Raw genomic sequence first — 27,999 nt, forward strand, 5'->3', positions numbered from 1 at the left:
AGCACTTTCGTTGCTGTTTATATCTATTGTTACTATTTATAATATAACTAGATAATATTACTATAGATATATTGTGAAACAGTACATGATTCATGATTATTTGCATTTGAAGGGTAAGGGAAAGAAAGAAGGAATGTCACAAAACTACATTTTCGAGAAAACGGCGTTTTAATATTGAAAACCGCGTAAGAAGAATAGGGTTAGTTAAATCTTCTGTCCATTTTACGTGAACATTTCTACATATACACATGCATGGCATATACAGTCAAATAGTACCAAGAGTCACCAACAGATTCGGCAAAGCACCCAAAAAAGCACATATATGGACATTCCTTGTTTTTCCTTATCCTTCATTTGTTAGTTTCTAATCCTTTACATTTTTACCCTGTCTGTCCGTGTGTCCGTCTGTCCCTCCAGGAGTCCGTCTGTTTGGGAGACAAATAAATTCCAAAGAACTACTTGATGGATCAGCGTTAATTTTGGTCAGGATATCGAGGGTAGAAAGCTAGGAACCGAGTTTGCTGATAGAGGTGATCTTCGAATCGGACCGGAAGTGGTAGAAATCAACTTTTTTGCGATTTTAACGTTGATCACTATGGAGCAAAAAGAGTATATATATATACCACATTGACTTGACATCTATGCTTCCTTTCAAACGATGCTATCGACTGAAGGAATTCCACTCCCTTTCTCTCGATTAGCAACAGCTGAACTTCTATTGGCTCAATGCATGGGTGTGAGCTTTAGTTCGCATTTTTGCCACGAATCAAGAGATTTTGGCAGCACTATAACAGGTAGCGAGAAACTGGTTCGCTGCAATCGATTAAGCGTCCCAAGAATACATTTCGTGTCAATCCTTGACACTTTACTAAAACCAGAAGTGATAGAAAATGCACTACAACTTCCGGTTTCAATATTGATATACATACAACAAAAACGATACGAAATAGCGACAAGCGGGTTTTCGGGAATCGATTAAGCGTTTTAAAAAAATAGATACAAATCTTCTGTTTTAACCCTCTATTCAAACCGGCAGTAGCAGAAATCAACTACTTTTGGTTTTAATGTTGATTAATATAGAGTAAAAACGCAAATAGAGGAAGAAGCTGTTTTCTGCATTCAATTTGAGGATGACAAGTATATATTACATCTCCACTCGAATCTTTGTACTAAAACCGGAAATGATATAAATATACCACCGTTTCCGGATTGAAGATCGATTGTCAGAATATCACGACACACAAAATAAACTCTTTTAAGTGGTGTACACGCAACACTGCTACTTGTTTATTGTGTGTGTGTATGTGTTCTACACTATACATATAATTTACAAGGAAGAAATAATATAAAATGGTAAATACATTTGTAATTAAAGAAGTTTTTTTTTTAAAAAAAAACAAGTAGCGTTAGTATTTCGAGATAAATCTACACGAAATTACAATAAAATCTTTCAACATGGCTTTTAAGGAAATTCGTAATGTGGTGGAATCTATAGCAGACATTATTAACTGGCCGTTATATGACGTAGAAGCACGATTTATACAATCAGATAAATAGCAGAGAGAAACGCGATGAGGAAAGGAGATGACCATGAGGTAACAGAATGGACTAAATCAGTAAAGTCGGTGTAAGCGTAATCTCAAATAGTACGCAAAACCATCGAGAATGCTATCCACGCTCTCGTTTGCATGTCACCACTGCTTTTTCTTACCACCAGGTTTTTACTGCCTATTCCTTCTCCTCTCGGTGTAATTTACAGAGGAGGGAAACAGAAAAATGTAATGTCATAATGCATTCAATTGGAAATGATTGATCTATTGCCTCTGGAAGTGACTAGACTTACAATGATCGCCCAGTAACTCAAACTTCCAATAACTTGTGAATTTATGATATTTCTTCCCGAAATACAAATTCTATTTATTGGAATAGTGAGTGTGTTGGTAACATTGTAGCGTACTTTATGTTCTCATCTTAAAGTACATTTCGTTACTAACAGATAAAATATCAATTTTCTTTTGCTAAGCACAGTTTCCTTGTTTCCCTTGAATATGGCGGACATTTTATAATTCAGACAAATCCAATCCTGTTTTTACTATCACGAAGTCCATTGCATTGTGTTATCAAATCATCTTAACGGAACGTACCTAAAAAAGGTGAAGAACTTACATTAATGTTGGGAATTGGTGTGGAAGAGATAGCTTTGGTTGCAAGGATTGATATTAGTTCTAGCACAACAGAATTCTTGAAAACAGCTCCATAACTATACCAGATATCTGTCAAGTACCTGTCTTCTGTATCACCGAAATGACAAGCCACACATTAGTCCTTAATATAGCAAAATTTTACTTTAACAAACTGCATTATGCCACGTTTTACTTCCCTTGTGTGTAGCTTTCGCTTATTATAGATTGAACTAGTACTTAAAAGCTCATGGAGGGGTCGTTAAAGATAGATTATTATACTATATTTGACATAACAACCTTTTACGAGCAAAATCCATATATAAAGAGCAATTTCTGTGAAACTCGTTACATATTAATCTATTAAGCATTTATGGTGTGTTTAGCTATATTAACGATTATATTATACTAACAATAATCCATAGTATCATATACCACAGAACTGCTCACAAGCAATTTCATGATACAAAGTTCGTCATTGATTTTTAGGGGGAATGATAGAATTAGTTTTAATATTTGAATTTGGAAGCATTTTTAAGAAATATTTTGAAACTTAACAAATATGTTTTATTCAAATTCATACGAGAGGAGAATGGAGTTTATTGAAGTTAGAAACATTGAGTATGGTGAAACGTGGAATCGATTTAATAAAGACAGGCACACCAGTAGAATAATTTTCGAGGAATTTGAAATGATTGGATCCCCTGATAGCCTATCAGATACGTGTTATTTTTCCTTAAATATTCTTGTTATTTAAGAGAAGAGTCATCAATGTCTAGCAGCGTTGCCAATGTGTGTGTAATTACACAAAATGTGTGCAATTTTGCCCTGTGTGTGCATTTTTTGTGTGTGTAATGCCAATCTGTGTGCATTTTGTGTGCACTTTGGTCAATTCAAAATTTTTATCATTGATGACTTTTGCGAAGTTCCTTTCATTCAAATATTCATTATTTCCAGTTTTTTCTGAAAATTGTTTTTCAGAAACTACGAGTGTCAACGCCTGATTCCAGGACGGAGCAATAAAACCTATCTTGCTTCTTTGGTATCTCACTTCTCGTTTTTCAGAAGCGGGTGTCACGATCGTTAGCCCACATCCCCAAGCAAAGCCGCTTTGTTCAAGCCAAGAAATATGAATGAATGTTGACCCTCGATGTTGACCGAAACATGAAGTGCAGGGGGGTAAGAAGTCTTTTTTTTTGTCTTCTCACCACTAATCAGGAAAATTCCATTTTGCAAACAGATGAACAACAGAGTGAATGAGAGTGATGGGAAATCTTTTATTGAACGAAGAACAAAAATTGAAAAAGAAAAAAAGAGAAGTTAAATCAAAGATTCAACACTCTTTCTGTGACAATGGGCGTTAAGAATGTGACGGTTTTGCTATAATAATAATAATAATAATAATAATAATAATAATAATAATAATAATAATAATAATAATAATAATATAATACAGGGTGGTCCAAAAGTAGATAGGGTACAGTAAGAACAAGTAATAAAGAAACTAAGTCTACCTGATGGATAACAATAAGAAATTATATAAAAAGCAATGAGTTGATCAGTACAGGACTGTATACCTAATTTTGGACCACCCTGTATAATAGTAAATCAAACGCTGAATCTTTGAACAATAGCTGGTCGATGTATCATGTATATACATCAGACATACATATACATATTTAGTTATGGCTAATAATATACGTAACGTACTCTGTATAATTTTGTGTGCAGCTTTTTCCAGTTTGTGTGTAAAATTGTGCAATTTGGATGGAAAGTGTGTGTAATTTCGCATACCGTGTCCGGCAACACTGAGTCTAGATATACAAAACTAACGTTAACGAAAGAATCAGAACAGCAATGATGTACAGCTTGCAACTTAGTGAACCAGAAATAAAAGTTTCCATATAAAACTAACAAATGTATTTATATACAACTGCGATATGAATTAATTAAACTAACGTAATGTAAAAACTGTTTAAGGTTGATCAGCTCTTTTGTAGAATGCTCTGGAATACTCTGCAGCTCCTCCACCTCTTCTGAAAAAGAAATCATAACGCTTCCTCCAGACGAAAGCTCCCAACAGTGTAACAGGAATGGCCAACAAGACACCAATCAACACTCCAATCAAGATTGGCCCGTCATTCTCAGGCTCTGCTCCATATTCATCTAAACATCTTAGATGAGGAGAGTGGAAATAAATGTACGACATCGTTTCACCTTTCAAAGCGCTGGGCTCGTGGCATCTGCAAGATACAAAATAACGTCAAATAATTATTCAGAAAAGTGGTGTAACGTGTCCAAATATATTATTTAGGGTGTACGGTGTAAGGGAAAATGTGATCTTTAAAAAGGACTTAACAGAAGATAATTAGCGTGTTCATCGTTGTTATAGTACAAGTATTTCGTCCACTTAATATTGCTTTATTTAACATTCGTTATATTTTGTTATTATTGTTAGTATACTTAGTGATGATGGAGAGGATTGAGGAGAGAAGTGACTACCAATGAGTGCCTCTTGGTAGTGAAGTAGCTGTAATATTTTTTTTTTTTTTTTTTTTTTTGCGCCTAGTCCAGAATTCGATACTTAATGAGGTTTTGTCTCGAATACAACCTGAACGGTAATTGAGTTTAGTTGAATTTCAGTTTAGCGTCCCTTTCAGCAGCGAGGCTATGTGAGACGTGGACCTACTGATTAACGTGGAATCCGAACCACATGAGCTCCCGCCTCGAATCGAACCCGGGTCTCCCGCGCCAAAGGCTCGTATGCTAACGGCTTAACCAGGGAGGAGCTCTGAACAGTAATTTGTATACAACTTTATTCAGTAAATCCTGTCTCGTATAGACCTGGTGTTTAGAGAGAATGGTAAATACCAGTCGATTAATCAACCAATCCCAATGAAACTATTTCTATTAGCAACGATCAAATAAAGATGTAATGTTATCTCTGCTGGGTAAAAGTCGAACATTCCATATCGAAATTTGCAATGAAATTAGTGTCTATTCATTGTACCTAGATATTCCTGAACCTGACTTATAGAATATTCTCCCTGGAAGAGTTTATAGAGAAAGAGATGGAAATGTGTGTTGTATTTATTGATCTAGAAAAGGTTTTCGATCAGGTGTCCTGGGAATTGTTGATTGGGGGGAAGTGGAGTTCAGAAGAAGGTTGGACTACAGTGTACGGATTGAAGACTCCTAAGAAACATATATGAGCCAACAAGTGTTCGAATACGGAGAGTGACATTGGAAGAGAAATTCGACGGGACTGATGCTCTCGCCAATGTTGTTTAATATCTATCTTAAAGAGATAAGAAGAGAGGACCTTCATAATGAAGTCGGTATTTGAGTAGAAGACAGAATGATGAAGTGAAGAAGTTCATAGATGATACGGTGCTTGTTGCCGAATCTGCATAGAAAATTAATACGTTGATAGAAGCCTTGAGGAAATTCTGCGAAAAATATGGTATGAATATAAACATAGAAAGACTAAAGCAATGATGGTTGGAAGAAAACGGTCAATATCAAGTATAGAAGTAGTAGCGGAGAAAGTACAACAGGTGATGTTTTCGATTCCATTGTAATACACGTGTATTATTGGTGAGGATATGAAGTGTGAAATAAAAGCAAGGATAGGAATGGCGAAAGAAGCAAAACAATTATTAGGTCCTTGAGTAAACAGTTAAGGAAAATTAAAATGTTTCATGTGGAGTATTGTAATATATGAGGCAGAAACATGAACATTATACAAAAGCGATGAAAAAGGACTAGCCGTTTTCGAAATACGGGTGTAGAGAATAATAGAAATAATTAGCTAGATCGGATGGAAAACGAATACAGAAGTATTAGAAATAGTAGAGGAGAAAAGGACAACTTTTAGAGAAGATTAACAGTTTGGGACATTAGCTGAGAAGAAAATGTATCATAAGAGATGTGTTAGAAAATATGGTGGCAGGATAACGAGGGAGTGGATGAAAGACGCTACAGTTGATGGCTACAGGCTACAGGTTACCGAATTTACAAACAAAAAAATCTATACGGCGACAAAGAGGTTAACTGAAGACTGTGATACATGATTATTTCTCAGTTTGTGGTAAGTGATTTGTCAACAACGACGGAATACCTATGACGATGATCTCTGGAAGAAGACTGATGGAGAAAAATTTAAATCAAACTTGTACTGTCAAATCAACTGTATATGTATGAGTTGTTATATAAAGTCCAATGAGACATCTAATAGAAACGAAATTCAACACATGAGGACTTAAACTATTATGACAAAATACGAAAAAATATATTTCGTTAAAATTAATATTCACAAGATGTTTTAGTGAGTAAACTTCTTTCCTTCTCCATTATTTTTAAAGATAATGACAATGGATAAGTAAGTGCTAAATTTAAATGGTCATAAATATCTTTAAGGCTTTCTTTTTCGCAAAAACATGTCTGATTAAAAAATAATAACTCAAGTCTCAGAAAAAAAGTATTTTGGCCTTATTGCTCAAATAGCTCTTTGACACAACCCACAAGTCAAGAACATTTTAACAAGATCTATTATATTGCTCGATTTTAAAAGTCAACAAGTAAACAAATAAACAAGTTAGTATTGTTTCACATTATGATACTACAAAAGAGTTCTAATAACCGAATAATAATAACGACAGAAATGGAAACTATTTCTTACTATTTTTGCTACATAGGAATAAAATATTGAAATCAAAAGTGATTCAATTGCCATTTGTGATTTCAGTGCAGAAATTCATTCTACTTTTGCGATACTGAACACGATATATGCATAAACATTTCCGACTATCCTTTTACCAATATTGGAAGTGGGGAAGCAAATGTGAGTAAATTTTTAGGGAAATATTCCACAAATCGTGTGGGGACTAAATTTGATCCCCGTTGAGATTAACATCTTCCTCTCTTAATTTTTATCGTATATTCGATCGAATCCCTAATAAGCCTATTTCCTCTTTCTAATACAGAATATACTAATCATTTTCCTTTCCTCTTTCTAACTACTTTTAGTATTGGTCTTTTCCCCTCAACTTTACCTAGAATTTGCCATTAGATTTTCTTTACATGCAGCTAATTCTCACACACTCCTTTACATATCTTCATTTCAAACGCTTCCTATCGTTTTTAATCGCTCTCCCTTAATGTTCATCTTTCTTTCCTGTATAGTCAATAGTCCACACGAAACATTTGATGAGTCTTCCCTTAAATACTTATGTATTTAGTGACCTACCAAATACGTTTCTCTTTCTCCTAAAAGCTTCATTTACCATCCCTATCCTTGCTTTAACTTCCCGTTCACATTTCAAATTTTCAATAATAATAATGGTGTCTATGTGAATACAACTAATCACCTATTTAACTTCCTATGTAACAGGATAATATCTCAAAAAACCAGAAGTGTGAGAGGAAAAGTAGTTAGAGCAGAGATGCAAATAAGCAATAATATTTTACTAGCCCAAGAAAACAGCTACTAGCCACATTTCACAATAGAAATAATTTACATACCTTTAATATTTTAATACTGATATTTAAAACTTGCCCGCACCACGATATTTGCATCCCTGCGTTAGAGTATTTACTAGTTATTGTATTTCACATTTATTGTTCATACAGAGAGAGAGAATTGGTTTGTAGAAAGTATTTGAACCCTTTTCCTAACCCTGCACTTAGAATACACATTTTAATGAAGGTGTGACGATAAAAACTAATAAGATACTGCATTTTTGGCATAAATTTTGAATCCCACTACTCCCCTTACAATATACCTTATTCTTTAATCAAAAGTGACGTGATTAGAAGTCCAGCTTTAGGTAGGTACTAGCTAAGTTCCAAAATTCATTTCAAACTGTTTAATCATTTCCGCATGATGCGATCATAAACAACAGACAACGTCGCTTTTAATAAAGAGTTTATAGGCCAAGTTTTATGTTGTGAGATAACAATTTTTTTCGCATAAATTATGAATCTCGCTCCTCTCCCTTAAGATATTCATTGTAATCAAAGTAATATGATAAAAACCCAGTTTGAGGTAATTGATAGTTATATCCAAAAATTCATTTTAAACAGTTCAGCAATTTTCCCGTGATTCGATCACACACAATATGCAGTGGCGGATCTAGGCTAGGGCCGGGGCGGCCTAGGCCCCCTCAGTTTTTTCAGTAATAAAACAATTTAAGCTATTATTTATAAGTTTTTGAAAATTTATATATACATATCACAGTCTGGACACTAGCTGTCTCTCCCCCACAGTTTTTACCTTCTAGATCCACCACTGACAATGTTTTTTTTTTTTTTCTCTTGGAGCAAAGTTCCTCTTTACTCATCTTAGGCATTCGTTTATCCGAATACTCCTCCTAGATCCCGAAACCATTCTTAACCACATTTGACATGGTGATTCAAGAGCGCACATTGAGTACCGTAAGGGGTCACATGTCCCGTTTGGTCATACCATTGAGAAATAATCACCGAAAAACTGGATCTCCGAGTTGCCTGAACCTTTCTTCACCCAATTTGGCCTGGTGATTCGAGAGCGCATCCTGGGTGTTTTAACGGATCGCATGTCCAGATCGGACATACTACTGAGGAATAATCACCGAAAAACTGGATCTCCGAGTTGCCTGAACCTTTCTTAACCAAAGGAGGTGGGCGGATAAGGGCCATTTTTCGCCCATCAGACAACGGAAAAATGAAGTGTCCGATTCCGACAAGTTTGCAATGTATTTGTATACTAGAAGATATGTTGCATATGTAAAAATAATAGATACGTGATAAAGAAAATAGTAAGTCATAGAAATGAGTGCCCAAAAAGAGTCCGTTTCAGCGTTTTGCGACATTTTGGTAATGTTTGCTGTCTTTGATGGAGGTTTATAGGAAGAAGGAGTCGATGAACCAAAATAAATCTGACTCCTCATAATATAACGATGTGTAACCTTTGATATGAGTACTAACTGATTTTGGTTCAGTGTGTCCTTCTACCTATTAGAGAACAAAATGTATTGCGCGAGAGTATAGAGCGATGAATACCATTTATACGCTGTAATGTACGAGTTCAACTGGATACTCCAGCTCTGATGTAAGTTACCGATTGGACTGAAAATACATGCTCAGCATGTCAATAAAATATATAAAGAAAAGGTATTGTTTGCGCGGATATGTGTGTAGGGCAGCAAAAATAGAGACAGCGCGTTATAGAGTATTGAGAAAGTGTGTCATTTCTGAAAGTGGTATGAGTAAAAGTGCGAGCAGGAAAACCAGTCGCAGAATGACATGAAATTCTGCAATATATATATATATATATATATATATATATATATCGAAGAATCATACATACCACGCGTCAATGAAGTACCGATGGGAAGTCATTGATACGTTATGTTGCAATACTGAGGGAAAGATGAAAAACAACGACCAACAATAGTTACCTGATGTCTCCGATCCTTACACTCACGAGCACTTAAGTGACAAAGGTATGTACTCTTTGTACATACATCATGACGATGCTTCTGTTCTCCGAGTTCAGTGGTACTGTCAATGTAAAGTAGGCGCACGGGTCGTCGGATGTTGTGGGCATGTTGCTTCCGTACTATGGTTTCTGGCTTACTGGCGCCACAATTCCACCGCAATTAAGAAACCAAGTCTAGAATATACTCATACACTACAAGATATCGCCGCTGCGCGATGGTCCAGTGGCGATTCGGAGACGACAGCAAGCACGATGCCTAATCTGCACACTAGCTACAAGTGTCTCCAGCTATCTGATTATTATCTATGCTTGATTATTTCCGATGTAATATATTGATCTCATAGCCGTAGTAGACTTCATTCTTCTTATTATTGCCGTTAGTGTTCTATTTACTATTGCTTTCTCGGATTACAACTCATGACATTAGTGTTTACGTTCCTCATTAACACACGACTTACGTCTTTGTTTATTATTTTAATTTTTTTTACCTCTCACTTATAGCGCTTTCCATCAAAATATATTTGTTTTCTTATTTTTATGAGGTATACTATTGGAAACCATGCATTTCACATCTCGGGCCTGATGGGCGAAAAATGGCCCTTATCAGCCCACCTCCTTTGGCATGGTGATTCGAGAGCATATCCTGGGTGTTTTAACAGATCGCATGTCCAGATCGGACATACTACTGAGGAATAATCGCCGAAAAACTGGATGCCCATAGGCTTAACATTGGAAGAGCATTTGATGCTCAAATTCTCATTGTGATCAATGTAGAATAGAATTTTCAGGATTAGAAATAATACGAAGCCCATTTAGTTTTATTCTGCACAAACAATTTTTCAAAGTCATTATGCTTTCTGCTGATATGTGAAATTCAACTATTTGCATGTCGTGTTCGTTCACGAGAACAGTTGATGCACTAAAAAAAATTATATGAATAATCAATAAAGTTCGACAGCTTCGCTTCAAATTTGCGATTAATGTGTAGCTAGTATTAGATGGGTTTAATTTCTACTAAAATCACAATATCGTCAATTTTCGAAAACATTAGCTAGGAATGGTGGCGCAGTCCCCTAATTCAACTCCCTTGGAGACAAGGTAGTATGGTGGGATGTACTGTGAGGCTTAATACTGCATGATCTGTACCCACCGACTACACAGGATTCAAACTTCAGTCCCACATTAATATTACTAGGTTCTGTCCTTTATAACCTTGGTACTTCACAAGGATATAAAACACAAACTCAAACTGGAGTAAGTTAGATCTTGTCTTAAATTAAAAGTAAGCCTTGTGGTATGATTGGGTCACCCTGTATATCCTGCAATTACATTAAAATCAAATGTTAAAATGAGTAATGAAATGACTTCAGACACAAGACTACAAATGTAACACAAGACTACAAATTCTACTTACACCATGCCTCCAATCTTGTCTACAGCTTTGGATTCCATGATAGGAATTAATGTAGTGACTATCCATTGATTTTCACAGTCGCATACCCATGGATTGCCTCGAAGATCCATATCTTGCAGTTTGCTCCAATCCGGAACCAATTTCTCGCTCAGGTAGCGAAGTTTGTTGTTATTCACATAGAGCTAATTCAAAGATAAATAATCTTATATAGATCCAGCTTAATGGTTCATAGGATGAAATATAACAATAATTCACACTGTTTTTTTTTTTTTTTTTTAATCTAAACTGATAATCTAGATACTTGTAACTCTATGCAACCTTTATAGAGTGTAAGACGTTCGAAAAACCTTGCGTCTGATTGCAACCTCGAGAAATTAGTGTAATTTTTAACTTTCAAAGAAAGCAAGCTTTTTCATGTCATTAATACCGAAGTTTTTCACGAAAATGGAGAAATATCTTTTTAAGGAAAATTATATCAATACCGTCGTTACATAAAATAGGACGTACTAGGGTCCTAAACTCAACTCAGTCGCACTTGGACTGTCACAGTGCTCTCTCGTAACGAAGCAGCTATCACACGTGATCGTGGGTTGGATTTCCGGCGTAAATATTTTCCTCTGATACAAATCCGAATAGTACACAGCAACATTAAATTTCAATTAATCAAAAAGTTTGAGAACTGCTGTCCTATAACCTTTTGGGGTTCAAGTGGATTGCATCGTGAAACTCCCTTGAAGCACAGGCAACATTTTTTGATAGAAATATAATATTTATGGAGCTATTTTCAAGTGTCAGTAATTCATTTCATAATTCAAGTGTCATAATTCTTCAAGAGACGGGAAACAAGGAAAATACACAGAATAGATCAAAGACTTACAAAAGGTATGTATGATTTATGCCCATAAAAGCAACTGTGTTCTAAGAAGAGTCTCAGAAATTGACAATTTATATACATATACGACGTTTGGAACTTTAATAGTGGCAAAAACGCTTTAGGGATGCTACATAACGGAATGAAATAATGTCACACACACTACATGTTAGTTACATATCTACCTTACCTCAGCGCAAATGGACTCTCCCTTCCGACATATTTGAAATAATCCACTTCTTCAAGTTCTCTTTGTTTTACTCTGACCCGTAAGAGCGCGTTTCCACTGGGTATTTCCATGACTTTCGATTTTTAGATGTTGATTTTCATCCAATGTCAAGTATTTTATGCCATTATCTCCTGTAGTCATTCTTCGGTTCTAGCTATAATAATCGTATTATCTGCATACCTGATTTGCCTTCCAATCTTGAAATCTTCAATTCCCATAATACATATTATACTGCTGATTATGGATTTAAATCAAACTTAAAGTCAAACTCTGACCAAATCAGAAACATATTAATAACCTTGTGTTTCAGTTTCAGCAATGATGCATTGTCAGGTACATAAGCAGGAATTTATTTCGGAGGTTCAAAGGTTTTAGGGGAGTTCAAATTCAATATGTAGATAAATTGTATTAAAATTCGTAACATCCTCTCTTAAATTAGACTTTTACAGAATGGTAGGCGAACCTGAGGACCCACCCCCTGCATACGTCCCTGTGCATTACCGAAACTGTAACACAAAGTTATTAATATAAATTCTCGCTTTGGTCAGATTTTGAGTTTTTACACGTAGGCCTACTCTAAATAGGCGTAGGCCTACACCTATGTTCGCTAATCGTATCATACTTATACAGTATTTGAAAAAAAATAAATGAAATGAAATCATTCAGTTTTCCGTCCCACGAATATGCCGGCTAAGCTAAAGGAGGCGCTGATGATGAGAAATGAATGAAATGGTGGAATGAAAAAATGGGAGAAAACGGGAGAGCCCCGAGAAAACCCACGCACACAATGGTTGTCCACCATAAAGCTTACTTATGCAGCATTTGAGCAGAGTAGAAGTCTGCACCTGCTCGGGCCGAGCCCAGGGCCGGACTTGGGCCTACAAAGCATATATCATTTCGGGTCCGGGCCAGGCTCAGGCCGTAAATTTTTAAATATAAAACCATATTTCTCGGGCCTTTCTTGGGCCTATTTTTATAAATATACTGTACAACGATACATCACTGTTGTTTTTGGACCGTTCTTTCTAGAGAACTTTTAAAGTACAACTGCAAAATGAAACCGAAAAGTATAATTTTGCGTTAACTATTAAGTTTCTGTAATTCGGGCTTATTTCGCGCTCATTTGATTATCACATGAGCTCGGGCCGGGCTCGGGCCTAAATGCTAAAACATATTTCGGACTCGGGTCGAGCGTCACATTATAAATCAACGGGCCGGGCCGGGCCGGGCCCGGGCTAAAAATTCCGGTCCGTGTAGACCTTTAGAGAAGAGTAAGTTAAATAACAATTGAAAATTCTTCTAAAAGTACACGAACTAGCGTAGGTCTGTTCTACTTTTAAGGTGTGAAGACACGAATTATTTACGTTTGTATATTCAACCGAATCTAGATTGAGATAAACAAACAATGAAAATGCAACTTCGTTAATTTTATTTGATCTTTTTAACTATTCAATCAATTTAACCACATTATTGCAATTACACTAATGAAAAAACTAACATGAGTTGAGTGAAGTGTAAAATGAGCACGAATAAGAAATAACAGTACTAAAAACCCACCTTCTTAAGAGGGAAATCTTGTTCATCTGTAATTTCTCCAAAAGCTTCTGTATCTATTTCTTCAAGCTTCAGATTATGGCTACATTCTAAAGTTTCCAGTGATCTAAATCCTTTAAAAGCCTGCACGTCGATCTTTCGTAGGTTCTGCATATGACTAATACTCAGCGTTTTCAGATTGTCAATAGGAGATAGGGTATCATTGGTAATTACTTCAATTGGATTATGGTCCAAGATTAGTGTTTCCAGAGAATGATCACGGTGGAAATTTACACGGAGTTCTGTTAGTTCATTCTGTTCTAAATGTATTTCCACTAGTTTTGTTAGAGTATAAAATAATTTTTCTGGCATTGATTTCAATCCGGTCCCTGACAAATCGAGGTACTGAAATGATAAATAAATTAGAACATTAAATAGCAATTTATATTGAATCTAAATGTTAATAGAATTTTTTTTTCCAACAGATAAAATAAGAACTCCCTAGTTTTAATGTGTCCTAGAATCTGTACAAAGTGACATACACTATTCTACTTTGTGGTGTTTGATTCATCAACTCTCCAAGTTTGGCTCCCCTGCAGTTGGCAGGTCTGCTTGACCTTGAGACCGCACCAGTGCTGTTTTTTCCGTTTCCTCAGTTCAATCCAGGCAGGCGTGCAGTGCAGAGCAACTCAGCAACAATGTGTACTCCGCAACAGAAAACGCAGTGTGTTATTTGGCTTGTGAAAACTGAGTCAGTTATAACAGTGCAACGTAATTTTAGACGTCAGTATGGTGGTGAACCACCTACAGCAAAAACTATCCGTCATTGGCTAAAGTCTTTCAAGGAAACCGGTAGTGTTTTAAAAGCAAAATCACCAGGTAGACCGAGAACTTCTGAAGATGTTGTTGAACAGATCCGTGTTTCTTGTGTTCGGAGCCCGAAAAAGTCATTGGCCGGACGTAGTCTACAATTAGGAGTGCCTAAAGGTACTTTGTATGATGTTGTGCGTAAAAAAAAAAAAAAAAAAAAAAAAAACTTAAGTTGCGCGCCTACAAATTGCAACTGTTACATGAAATTAAACCTACTGATAAAATCGAAAGGTATGAGTTTGCTGCTGACTTTCTACACAGAATTGATCTCATTTTTTTATTTTTATTTTTAAAAAGATTTTCTTTTCTGATGAGGCTACATTTCATGTCAGTGGAACAGTTAATCGTCATAACTGCAGAATTTGGGGGACAGAGTATCCACATGAACACATGAAGTTATTCAGCATCAACGTGACTCTCCCAAACTTAATGTCTGGTGCGGTTTGATGGAAGATCGTGTGATTGGTCCTTTCATTTTTGTAGAAAAAACAATAAACGGAGACGTTTACTATGACATGCTGACAGAGTACTTCTTTCCCCAAATGGACGATATTGAGGCGGAAAAGGGGCTTGTGTTTTTCCAACAAGATGGCGCCCAACCTCATTACAGTAACATGTGCATGCGGCTCTTGACACTCGCTTTCCAGCAAGGTGGATAGGTAGGGCTGGCCCAATACCTTGGCCACCACGAATCCCAGAAAACCCCTGGACTTTTTCTTTTGGGGCCACATAAAAAATGTGTACAGTGAAAAGATCAGAGACATCAATCATTTACGGGAAAGAATCGTCGCGGCGGTTGGGACAGTCACACCTGAAATGTTGGTGAATACGTGGCGAAAAATGGAATATCGTCTCGACGTGTGCAGGGCCACAAATGGATCCCACGTTGAAGTCTACCAACAGTAAACAAAACTTGAAGGAATTCTCTTTCATGATATGTACTCATTGACGTAAGTTTTTATTCATTCCCAATTAAATTTATACTTAAAACTAGGGAGTTCTTTTTCAAACACCCTGTATAGATATAGGCTATATATACAGGGTGTTTCAAAACAACACCGACAACGTTTAGGAAATTATTTCTGACACCAAGATAAGACAAAAAGTATAGGCCAACCTGGGTGTACAAATGCTTCCTTTAGAAGTTATAGGTTGCCGAAAACATGAAAAAATGAACTTTAAAAGTCCATAGCTTCAAAACTATGGGACCTACCGTAGTCGGGTGAAGACTTCACTTAGGAACTACTATGTGTCCTATCTAATTATCTATGTTTCAGAATCCTGCGGTACTTCCGCGACAATTTTTTATAGAGGTAGTTGGTGAGTACTTCAAATTATATGCCCGAACCCAACTCCCTCTATAAAAATTGTTGCATGAGTACCTTAGGATTCTGAAATGTGCATTTTTAGATAGCACACATATTTCCTAACTGAAGTCTTGACCCGACTATGTTAGGTCCCATAGTTTTGAAGCTACATACCTTTAAATCTTATTTTTTCATGTTTTCGGCAGCCTATAACTCCTAAAGGATGCAGTTGTGCACCCAGATTGGTCTATATTTTTCGTCTTATCTTGGTGTCAGGAATCACCTCCCAAACGTTGTCGGTGTTGTTTTGAAACACCCTGTGCATACTTTTTCTTGTAGTTCATGTAATAACATTTTGCATATATTATTCTAAATTTTTGATACTCTTCATTCTTTTGCGAAGAGCCTAAGTCCCATTAAACCAAGGATATTATAAAATAGGGGATCTACCTATATAACAAAATCGTGAAGCAATACGTCACAGTTTCGCCATCAGCACTCTGCCTGCTCTGCCCACTAAGATCGCAATGTTTTGAGCCAATGTTCATGGTGGAAACGAGAGTAGCTAATCAAACGTGCCGATGCTTTGTTGTTTTTTTGGCTTAATTGAGTTAACAGGATGAAGATACATGTGAGCAAATACTCTATTTTATAACGTCCTTGCATTAAACTGAATAGAACCGTATTAGCAACCATTAAAATAAAGTAATCGCTGAATAATACAAGATAGAGTTATAAGATTATTGAACTTTGGAAAAAAATTTAAAGGACAGCCTATTTTTAAATTAAAAAACATTAATGAACAGCAAATTTTAAAATTAATTTTAAGAGGATTTGTCTGTTTTTGAAGTTTAAAATATCTTAATTTAATTTATAAATATATTTTTAATCCGTTTATGACAATTTATAGATGTACGACTATCAAAATAAATTCAAAATGAAATATACTATAAATATAGAAAATACTGTGTAAATAATAATAAGGAATTATACATCTCATGTAACTTTCCCAACATATATGATACAACACTTCTATTGTAATACACTTATTAAAATAAGCTCAAATTGACCATGTAAACTAATAGATTAGTCATAGAGCAGCCTTACCTTGTTCAAAATTTATGTTTTGTGTTAATTCCTTTAGACATTTTAATCACACACACCTAGAAATTAACAAACTGGAAGAAAAATCTTTGTGCAATAAAAGTAAAGATAGGACGGAAGGAAATGGCGACTGTACAAATGTAAATTTGATTTTCTCCAAAAAACATATAAAAAACATATATAAAAAACACTGAGTTGAATTATATCAACATTAAGATTCTCTTCTTAATAGACTGATTTTTTTTTTTTTTTTTTTTTTTTAACCAAAATGAAAGGACAACAGTAACCAGTTCTGTTTAGAGTCACTCATGGCGTTGCATTAAGAGTTTGTCTAATGTTTTCTGCTAATTTCTGTGAAGTTAGCAACAATTTCTATCGAAAATGGCCAGCCACGACTTTTCGGCAGGGTTTTCCAAGCACATTAGAAGAAATCAAGGTACTTGAGAGTAATTTTCTCCAACCTTGATTTCCACTAATGTGTGTGGATAACCATGTGAAAATGTCGTGGCTGAGGTTTTTCGATATAGATCGTTGCTAACTTGTTTTTAAATACGGAAGGGGTTGCGGTGGCTCAGTGGTAGAGCGTTTACCTCCGGTGCTTGGGATCCCTGGTTCGATCCCAGCTCGCGGCGTGTGGACTTTGTGGTGGACAAATACCATGTTCGTGGGTTTTCTCGGGGTTCTCCTGTTTCCTCCCACTTTCTTCATTTCTATCATCATCATCGTCTCCTTTAACCTAACCGGCATAAACGTGGGACGTAAAACTTAAAGATTTCATTTCATTTTTTTTTTAATTCGGAAGATAGCATTACGTTAATCGGACTCTTAATACGACGCTGTTTAAGACTTTGTATAGGGCTCAACATGATTTAGATACATACCTTGAGTTCATACAAAGATGTAATAGCAGTTTGTGTTTGAATATCCAAGACGTCCATTGGATTAAAATCCAAATAGAGTTCTTCCAAATACTCTAAATGTGCAAATGCATCGTTAGGTATTGAATGAATTGCATTGTTCCCGAGCAGAAGAGTCTTTAAAGGTAATGGTTCATATTTTTCTGGTGCGTAAGGTCCTTCAAATACCTCTTTCCGAAGAGACTTGCTTGTAAGGGTGTTATAACTTAGATCCAAATATTCCAGCTGCGTCAAGTTTCGGAATGCCCTGTCAGCTAATGAAATCACTTGGTTATGGCGAAATGACAGTCTCACTATACTCTGGTTTCCAAACACGTCAATATTTACAATATTGTTGTGGTCAAAAACTGCATCAATTTTTGTGTTATCAGGCAGATCTACTGGCCAGTCTTCGTTTGGGTATTGTTGCGACAATTTTCTTTGCGAACAATCAATTGTGTAATACTTATCAGTGGTGCAAAGGCAATCATTACATATATACTCAGAACACACGACAGAAATACTTATTGTCAATACATAAAGTAATCCTCCCACGTAGCGTATCATGCTGTATGAGTTCTGTAAGAAAGAAAATAACAGTTTTAACGCCTTGATGTCTGAATTCAAATTACCGTTTTTACTTACATGTATATTATCTTTATGGGTAAGTACAGCATATATTATGAATTAAACGCAATCACTATATTTTTCAATTTTGATAGATATTTGGGTATGACGTAACATTTACACCATATGATTAAATTCGGTTGGTTTGTTTGATTTTAGCCCAATTTTCAAGATTCCTAATAAAACTCCAATAGCCGAAATTGTAATACACATATATACTATATACTCTTTTATATATATATAGTGGCGAATTCAGGATATGATCAAGGGAGGGGCTAAACCATAGTTTGCAATTTTATCTAGTGCAAATCAGGATTGAAGACCATTTTATCCAGTGTATACCTGAGCGTCAAGGGAGGGGCTATAGCCTCTATAGTCCCCCGTGAATCTCCCCATGTAAGAGTAAATATGTGTGTTACAGTTTCGGCTATTAGAGTTTTATTAGCAAACTTGAATTTTCAAAAGCTACAATGAATAATTTACAGGTTGAGGCCATATGAAACATGGATCTACAAGTTAAGGTGGAAACCGAACCGCGGTAACGCGTTCGAAATGTTCAATGTACTTCCACCGGGAATCGAACCTGGGACCATGTTCAACAAAGGCGCTCACGCTAGCCACTAGCCTAACCATGAGGGCGATCCAGTTTGACATTGTGCGCGATTTTGCTAGACATGTCATCGCTACTATAAAAGTCGAAGTTGTTGATCTATTTTTCCTGGTTTTCATGGACGACGACCTCTCTGTAATCTGTAATTTAAGCTTTCTTCGTCTCTCTTTCTCTTGATTTATTTAAGTGCTTGATTTCTGTTTTGATCTTCTTGCCATAGAATACCTTAATAGTTTAATTTACAGGTGTGTTCAAAAAGTATCTAACCTTTGATTGGCAAAAATGCATTTATTAATTTGGAAATCCGAAACACTAATCCCTTTCGAAGTAATCTCCTTGGGATTCCCGCCATTATTAGAAACACTTTTGGAACGCAGTTTTTGGAATGGTGAGCAACTGTGCCGCCGCATTCCGCATGATGTCTTCTCTTGACTCAAATCGCGTCCTTTTATTGGCATTTTCAGCTTGGCATATAACCAAAAGTCACATGGAGCCATGTCTGGTGAGTAGGGAGCCTGAAGACACATAGGAATGTTGTGTTTGGCGATGAAAGTCTGAATCAAATTTCGCGGACACTTTACTTATGTCCAAATTCTCGTTCAAAATTGAATACACCGATCCGATTTAATGGTTTCCGCTTGGATATCGGCAAGCTTTTGGCAAAATTTGATGCGACATTCCTGCTCAAGTTTTTGTCATTTTTTTTAACTGAAATTCGACGACCTTTCACTTCATGTCTTCACTCGTTGACCGACTGCCAGAGACTGACGCTTTCTGCGGGCGGGAAAACTTCATAACTGCCCATGAATACCCCCCTCTACATCTACACTGAAAAAAGTCTCCCACGCTTCATTGGTTTACGCGGGAAAAATAAAGTTCGATACTTTTTGAACACATCTTGTATTTTCATTATTCGTATCATGAATAACCATACACAGCAGGAAATAGCTTTGTTAGTTCAACACAATGGTTGTGTCAACCGAATTCTGTTGAAGTTTGGCATATGCATGCCGCTACTTCAGCTCTATCGCATTTTAGAGTAAAGTGTTAAAATGATAGTCGCTAAATTAACTACATGACGTGATGAGAAGTGTACACTATTGATGTTCTATATACAGTTATCAAACATACTTTTAAAGAAGCATTTTCTTTCGTCTTGTACGGACATGACTATTATGAGGAATAATAAAGGTGGAATAAATTATTTATAAGCGGTTACGAGGAACAAAAGTCGCCGATAAAAAGGAATATAGTGAATAAAGGAACAACAGATGGCAAACGTCTACTCATTTTACTCACGTAAAAATGATCAGAGAATTCATACTTTCATAAATCTATTTTGGTGAAAGATTGCAGAAAATATACAGAGGTTTCAGCCTACGTTTGGCCGATTTCGTTCCTTCCCCCTCCCGGGCAGAATAGACTCACCCGACCTGGCTCGTGGCGTCCTGCAGTGTTGTGCAGTGGCTTCCTGAGAACGGAGTTGTTTTTACGCGCGGACGACAATAACGCACAAAACAGGACCATTGTTGTGAGTGTTATGTTAAATTTCTTTCCAAGTGTGTGCGTTTCCGCTCTGTGACCAAAATGCCGTCCAAACTAAGCCGGTTTTGGGAAGGCTATGTTGCGGCTCTTTATGACTCCCACTTTAGTGTTTCTGTCATTAGAAAAAAGTGCAAGAAGAATGGTTGCAACATCAGTTTAAGTGGAATAAAAATATTATTAAAATGTACAAGGGCAACGAAGCTCCACCATTTGGATCACCAACGTAGTTGCCTAGGAAGGGGGAATGCACCAAGGCCATCTCCACCATGCAGAGGAAACGTCGCAATATGGCAATGCAAGAAAATCCGCCAACACAAAGATGTGTGGCTAATCGTCTTGACGTCTCTTTGGGACTGTGAGCCGGACGTTACACCATCAACTCAAGCTGGAAAAAGTCATGAAAGCTCCAAGCCATCTTCTCACGGATGCCTACCAAAAGAAACGAAAGTGTAACGCCCGGAAGCTGTGGATGTACGTCGTAACGCTCGATGAAGCATGGATTTACCTTTCCAACTGCGGCAAACAGAGAGCTATAATGTACCGAGAGAAAGGCGCCAAGAACTTCAGAAGGTGGGTCCGTGTCTGTAAAGAATCCTTCCCAAAAGGGTTCATGGTCGTTACTGGCTACTGTTACCGAGGTAAACTGAAGATTCGTAGGGTGCCGAAGAACTGCAAACTAAATTCGCAGTATTTTCAGGAGCAGATTATGCGGCCGATCTACGAGCATGAGATTCCAACAATGTACGGAAATGACGTCAATCCGGTGCGCATTCACATGGACAAGGCCTCATTACATACCTCACGATCGTCCCACGCATTCTACAGGGAGATGGAGGAGGCAAATGGTATACAGGTGATACCTTTCAATGAGGTACCTGTTAAATCTCCAGATGCAAGTCCTATGGACTATTGTGGATTTGGATTGCTGAATCGGGCTTTGGGAAAACGGCGTGTGACAACTGTGGAAGGACTTTGGAAAGCTGTGCAAAGGGAATGGGACAAGATTCCCCTCCCACTTCTTCAGAGAAGACTATTACAGTGGAAATTACACTGTCGCGCTATTGTTAGGAACCAAGGGAAACACATCGAGCACTTACGGACCTGGCGCCATGGATTCTTCTAAATTTTTAGGTAAGTCGAAGTTGGTCAAATGTAGACTGAACAACCTCTGTAATATGGTATTTGTTACTTGGTATAAATGTCAAGTATACCACGTAAATCTTTGTTCATAGCACAAGAAACAAAAACTAATACAAATTCTCAATGTCAGTTACTACATATTTACGTTATCTTTGGAACAGAATGTGCACGCTTAAAATTACAGTATAGGTGTATCTATCTGATGTACAGGATTTTGAAGTGGCTGCGATACCATGGTAAGCCACTGTTCTTAGCAGAGGAAAAGTTTGACCACTGACGAATAAAATACTTATCAATACTAGTATCGCAATGCCTAAGTATACGTATTGTATGTATATATACCTACGTAAGCGCCAATTCACTAGCTAGAGTATTCTATACTAGATCTATACTTAAAAAAACGTATCTGTGACTTTTGATCAGTAACCGTCACCAGATGTTCTAGCAGTTGCTATCGTGGAAGCCTCCCAATGTTAATCTTATAGAAAAGACTTTTGCCCCTTTGTCCTTTGAGGTACCGTCACCACATTTTCTCTGTGGGTTGACTTCTGGGAGATTTGTCACATTCCAGATTATGATTCTTTATGTTTATCCCGCTGTTTTATCACTTGACACTAAAGGCATGCATTCAAGTATCATTATATATCAATGCCTACTCGCACCAATGTTTACCTAAGTATATATGTAAAACCAACGCACCCAATATTGTCTACTACAAACTCATGGGCCTGGGATTGAATCAGAGAACCCTCGTACTATACCAGAGGTTAGCGCTTTACTACTAATTGAGCTACCGCAGTCCTCTATGTAAGTAATATATGCATATGATCTGTAAACCAAATTACTTCTATACTGGGTGTTATTGAGCTACAAAGTTGGGAAGTGATTCTGCAAACTAAAATACGAAAAAGAAAGTCAATATAGACATATGTCGTAAACCGCATAGTTATAGAGCAAGAGGCTCCAGGAAAAGAAAGATAGCAACTTTAGAGCCGTGTTTTTTATTGACAAGCAATCAACGGACACCTGGCAGTTCAGGAACCGTAGATAGCAAACGTGCAAAGATTGTGGAAGAGGTTCCCCAAAGGACATGAGGGATTCCCCAAAAGCTCTGAGATAATGGTGAACAGTGAGGAAAGGGCACAGGAAACAGGAATTCGTTGTGGGAAATTCGAAACTGCAATTGGATTCAACATGAAGGAATATTCTTAAATGTTATGGAGTTACTACGTAAGAACAAAGAGGAGGGATGACTATATAAACCTGAAACAAATCTCTCAGATAGAATTCATTTATGAACCACACTACAATTGCATGGCTTGTTAGATATTTCTCTCTATGCGCGTCATAAGGCGAAAGTACGACATCCCTACGCGAGCAGTTTTCGTCCATTTTCATTCAACTGATTGTTCAGCTAGAGATATCATACCTTCCCCTTATGGGAAGCATGCGTGGTATATACCGTAGCCCATTAATAATGGCAATTGATGGAAGTCATACCAATAAAACCTAAACTTTTATATTTGGAAACTAAGTTCGGAAACCAGAAAAAAATCAAATGATCTAATTCTTGTATGCTAGAATTACTAAAGTGTTCCTTTCTTCCTTTAATTTGAAGCGGTAAAAGTTTGTCTTTTTACCAATTTGACTTCCCTCAAGAGCCCGTACTTGACAATCAGTAGAATTATATTGTGCCCCATAAATGCGCTCTATGTGCGAGAGTCGTTGCATTTCTACACAATTACCCCTCTCCTATGTGACTAAGCAACCACGCATAACATTTAAAAATTCTCTACCATGTTGAATTCGATTGCAATGTCGAATTGGTAACTAGGAATTCTGTTTTCCTAGTAATGTGTCCTTCCCTTCATAGTCATATCAACCTAAATTTTCCTCAGAAACTTTTACTGAATCCCTTAATAGTTATATTTGTTTACTATCTATGTGCTCTCACTCCGTACCAGTCGCAAAATTTTGAGGTCCGCAACGCAACGCAACGCAAAAGCTGTAAGAAGCAATTGCATGTGTTATACATTTTCTTGCACTCTAAAAAGCATATTTTGCGCTGCGTTGACGCAAGCCTGTACTGAATGAAACCCACGGTTTTGAACAAAACAGAGTTACTTTCTGTGACGAACTCTGCAGCCCCACGTGTACGTTGACTGCTTGTAGAAGCATCTCTCTGAAGTTGCTTTTCTTCCATTTTCAGCAGTCTCTCGGTCTAAAACTAAGCAGTTTAAAACATATTTTTATATGAACTTTTTTCATGTCTTTGTGTGCAAAATCACCTCTCAAATTTATTACATGGTATTCATTAATATCCTCTGTATATTCTACTTTTTAAAAAAAATCGTTAAATTAACATGCAGAAGTGTATGCAAACGTATTTGTACGTCCGAAGAAGTCTATTTTTAACATCTTTTATGCAGAACGTTTTAAAATGGTGTTACTTTCGGTACAGAGGTAAACTTTCCCCAGACCCTATATTTTACTTTAGGGCCAATCATGTGAAGATTTTTCTCACCCTGCCAGAACGTCAAAGTATACGTTTTCGACAGCATGGAATGGGAAACAGAGTGATGCAGTTTGGGTTCTTAATTTTGATGAAGATTTGTAAATATAATGACTTGGTTAAAAAGAGCTTTTTCGCGGAAATTGATTTGTTGGTGCATGCAGGCACATAGCCAGGATTTTGTGAAGGGGGGGGGGGCGTTACATGAAATACTGTGGTCATCACACCAGGGGCTCGATCATTCTAAACTATTTTACTGGAACATATACTTGTTCGTTTAGCCAGGATTTCGTAACGGCGGGGGGAGGGACGTGAAGTGAAACTAAAGGCCCAATCAATCTCAACTACATTATTATCAACATATATTGGTTTGTTAGGACAATAAAACGAGGATATGTTGGTAAGTATTTTAATAACAAACTACGAAGAAATCTCTAGTAAAATAATAATAATAAAAAGTATTGAAAATGATTTTACAATATTTACGTTCTTCCTCTGTTCATTCAAATATAACAATTTTCCTTTCATTACGACCTCAACTATTATAAAAAGTGCATATTCACTCAGGGCCGGATTTCCCAATAGGCCCGGTAGGCCCGGGCCTATGGGCGCAAGCTCCCAGGGGGCGCACGGCTAAAGAGAAAAAAATAAAAAATATCTAGAAATAAAAATAAATACCCATAACTTAACATATTTTTTGATTTGTAAAAAAAATCAGGCTAATAAAGCATTCTGATTTTGAAGTTCATTCGAACAAAGGTAAAGTTAAACTATTTTTCAACATAATGCATCAACTTCGTTACATTAATCTCAAACACGGGAGAACTGGCTGTAATTTTTTAATAAAGGCTTTTAGGAAAGTAACTTTAACCAGACTAGGGGGCGGAAAAAATTAGGCCTAGGGGCGCCAAAATGCTAAATCCGGCCCTGTATTCACTATTATAAAAAGTACACTCATGTCCAAAATGATTGTTGCATATCTATGACTGTCTTCTTGTAAGAATATAATTTGATAATGATTTTGCAAGGTACTTTTAATACTGATACTATGTGCATAATCGGGAAATGTATAGACCCTATTTGTGGTAAATTTCATAGGAAAGGAATTATAATACGAAAATTAAACCGAGTAAAACGAAATGTTGCTAAATGGACAAGAAAGTTTTATTTTTGTTTTATTGTTCTTATTTACTGCTGTTTTGGCAAAATTTGCCACTTATATGTCTTTGCGAAATGAAATGAAATGAAATCTTTGAGTTTTACGTCCCACGTATATGCCGGCAAGGCTAAAGGAGACGGTGATGATGAGAAATGAATGAAAATGGTGGAATGAAGAAAGTGAGAGGAAACGGGAGAACCCCGAGGAAATCCACGCACACGGTGTTTGTCCACCACAAAGTTCACTTGACGGGGGCTGGGATCGAACACGGGACCAGAGATGAACACTCTACCACTGAACCTCCGCGGCCCTATGTCTTTGTCGATTATATACATACTAACATTATAAGAAATACCTGGCGAATTCATTATCAAATTATACTCCTAAAATAGCATATTTATAGATATGCGATAATAATTTTGGAGATGAGTGTACAAACAATAATGTCTTGTAAAATATTTTACAATATCTGCGTTCCTTTCTCTGTTGAATCAAATGTTAACAGAACTTTCTTTTCACATAAATTTTTGTTTTTATTATTCCTTCAACTACTGTCTGTTCCAAATGACAGGTTAAAGTAGTAATAGAAAATTGTTTTTGAAATAACATGTTTGATACTGCAAGGATGCGATGACGAAAAATTATGATCAAAAATGTCCACGCTGTTAGACAACCGGCATTATGCTTTCAGAAGCTTGAAATCTTTCTGACTAGTAGCAGAAATTCTAAGAATTGCGTAACTTCCGGAAATTTCAAACTCCCTGACTCTTCCAAGATATCCCACTCACCTCGCCACCATGTATTGCAAGTAATACAAATCTCCTCATAAGAAAGAGTAGCCAAAAGCTCTCTGTGATTTTTTTTTAAATTTTTAAATTTTTCTTTTTCTCATTTCATTTCGTTTTATCTTTCCTTAATTGTTTTATTTCTGGTCTAGAAGGGGGGCGCGGACCCCCGGACCCCCCCCATGGCTACCTGGGTGCATGGAACACTAATGCACATATTAAACAGTATCGACTCACGGTATAGGCTTCATAGAATTTCCGGTATTGAATCTAGTATCGTGTGACAGTGTTGAATCTTAAAATAACGAGCTACAAACTCGCCCGAAAAAGTCTGAAGCACAAGTATTATATGAGGATGTATTAACTATGAATCTCCGAGTTGAAACTACATCTGGATGACTGTAGTTGTTCGTAAGCTCTTAAGCCAGGGAGCTTCTTACTCGAAGTTTCTTGTTGCATCACTTTAAGTTCCTTAACGGTGTTGGCCACCTATACGTCAATTTTATTTTAAAGCCCATTGATTTAGAAGGAAGATTTTTTCTCATTTCTTGGAAATGAACTGGAATTTTAATTACGTGATTTTACTGGTTTCTTCCTATAATCTACTTAAATGTCCTCTGCTATTGTCAAAATGAATTTGCATACATTAGAACTAAATCATTAATTACGTAAGTTTTATAATTAAATAATAAAATTATATATATATCTCAAAATGTAATTTTCACGAACAAGGGATACTTAAATAAATTCAAAGATGAAATTAATAAAATCAAACAATTAAAATTACTTTTTTATTTCAAAGAAATAAAAGTAACTCTCAATTTAAATTAATAGTATAAAAAACACAGATAGCATAGGATTTCAACATCGCAAAACCAGCAGCTAAAATTTCTTGAGTTCTCGCTAGCGGGTGTTATAATTTTATTTTCCTTGATTTTAGAAAATGAAGGATTAGTATACTTACTAACTTACATGAATTACAATAGGTTTTATCAACAAATGAAAACAAAAAAATACTATAACGCTATTCAAAGCATCCATTAACTTTCTCTAGACTTATTTTTTTAAATTTTATATGAATAGTTGGTGAGCTTTTATAATCAAATATTATGTGTTAATTTATTTTCGTCGTATTTTACCTTTCACTCAAATAAATAATAGAAATTTAAATAATTATAATACTAAAAATAGAGGTTAAATATTATCAATTAAACCTTTGGTTGTAATTGTAACTTCTTAACTGAAGCAGCCATTAGATTTTTTTTTTTTTGCACAAAATGGCGGACGGAAAGAAGAAAGTTGCAACATTTAAAGATTCTTTAAGTACTGTCAATATGCTTCCATCCAAAAGCTCGTTACAACTTACCTTCGTCTTATTATGCAGTTTTATTTTCCTTTATTCATAGGATTTTGTTTGAACTGGCAAAAAAAAAAAAAATCCTAACTGAAAGCAGCCAAGCACCTTGCTATTGTGGATTCATACAATTCTTTTCTAAAAATAAAACTCCCAAAATTTGTGAAACTATACACATACAATAAGTGTTACTTATGTGAAATTTTCAAACTATGAAAGTAATAAGTGCTTACCACAAAATTTTCTTTCACTGAAAACGATTCGTGTAGAGAAACCTTGTCCCGATGTAGGAACACCACACCTCACTGACGAATATACTCAAACAACCGATAACGTTACTTTTTGATAACATATCTAAACGTTATCTACAATGCTGATGTGAT

At 36.3% G+C, this 27,999-nt stretch overlaps 1 protein-coding gene across 2 annotated transcripts; it reads right to left on the minus strand.

The window, feature by feature from the left end:
• Positions 1-113: 113 nt before the first annotated feature.
• LOC145662575 (leucine-rich repeat transmembrane protein FLRT3-like) lies at positions 114-27,999 on the minus strand. 2 transcript variants are annotated; one of them, XM_081728267.1, is made up of 5 exons: positions 27,850-27,999; positions 17,870-18,463; positions 13,732-14,112; positions 11,075-11,256; positions 114-4,423 (listed from the first exon to the last, which is right to left on the minus strand). In XM_081728267.1, exons 2-5 carry the CDS (start codon positions 18,449-18,451, stop codon positions 4,156-4,158), a joined length of 1,413 nt encoding a protein of 470 aa, XP_081584393.1. In that variant the 5' UTR covers positions 18,452-18,463; positions 27,850-27,999; the 3' UTR covers positions 114-4,155. The 2 variants fall into 2 exon arrangements, with proteins under 2 accessions (XP_081584393.1, XP_081584394.1); XM_081728268.1 differs by lacking the exon at positions 27,850-27,999 and adding an exon at positions 27,629-27,768.

This window comes from Thermobia domestica, chromosome 10, assembly GCF_964235325.1.
Source record: "Thermobia domestica chromosome 10, izTheDome1.hap1.1, whole genome shotgun sequence".
NCBI classification, from domain to species: Eukaryota; Metazoa; Arthropoda; class Insecta; order Zygentoma; family Lepismatidae; genus Thermobia; species Thermobia domestica.

Excerpts from the sequence above, each read along its gene's own strand:
- LOC145662575 (XM_081728267.1), bottom strand. The coding sequence starts at position 18,451 with ATGATACGCTACGTGGGAGGATTACTTTATGTATTGACAATAAGTATT. Across the intron at positions 11,257-13,731 it reads AAGATTTCCCTCTTAAGAAG|CTCTATGTGAATAACAACAA; the intron begins GTGGGTTTTTAG and ends TCTTTGAATTAG. Across the intron at positions 4,424-11,074 it reads GACAAGATTGGAGGCATGGT|ATGCCACGAGCCCAGCGCTT; the intron begins GTAAGTAGAATT and ends TGTATCTTGCAG.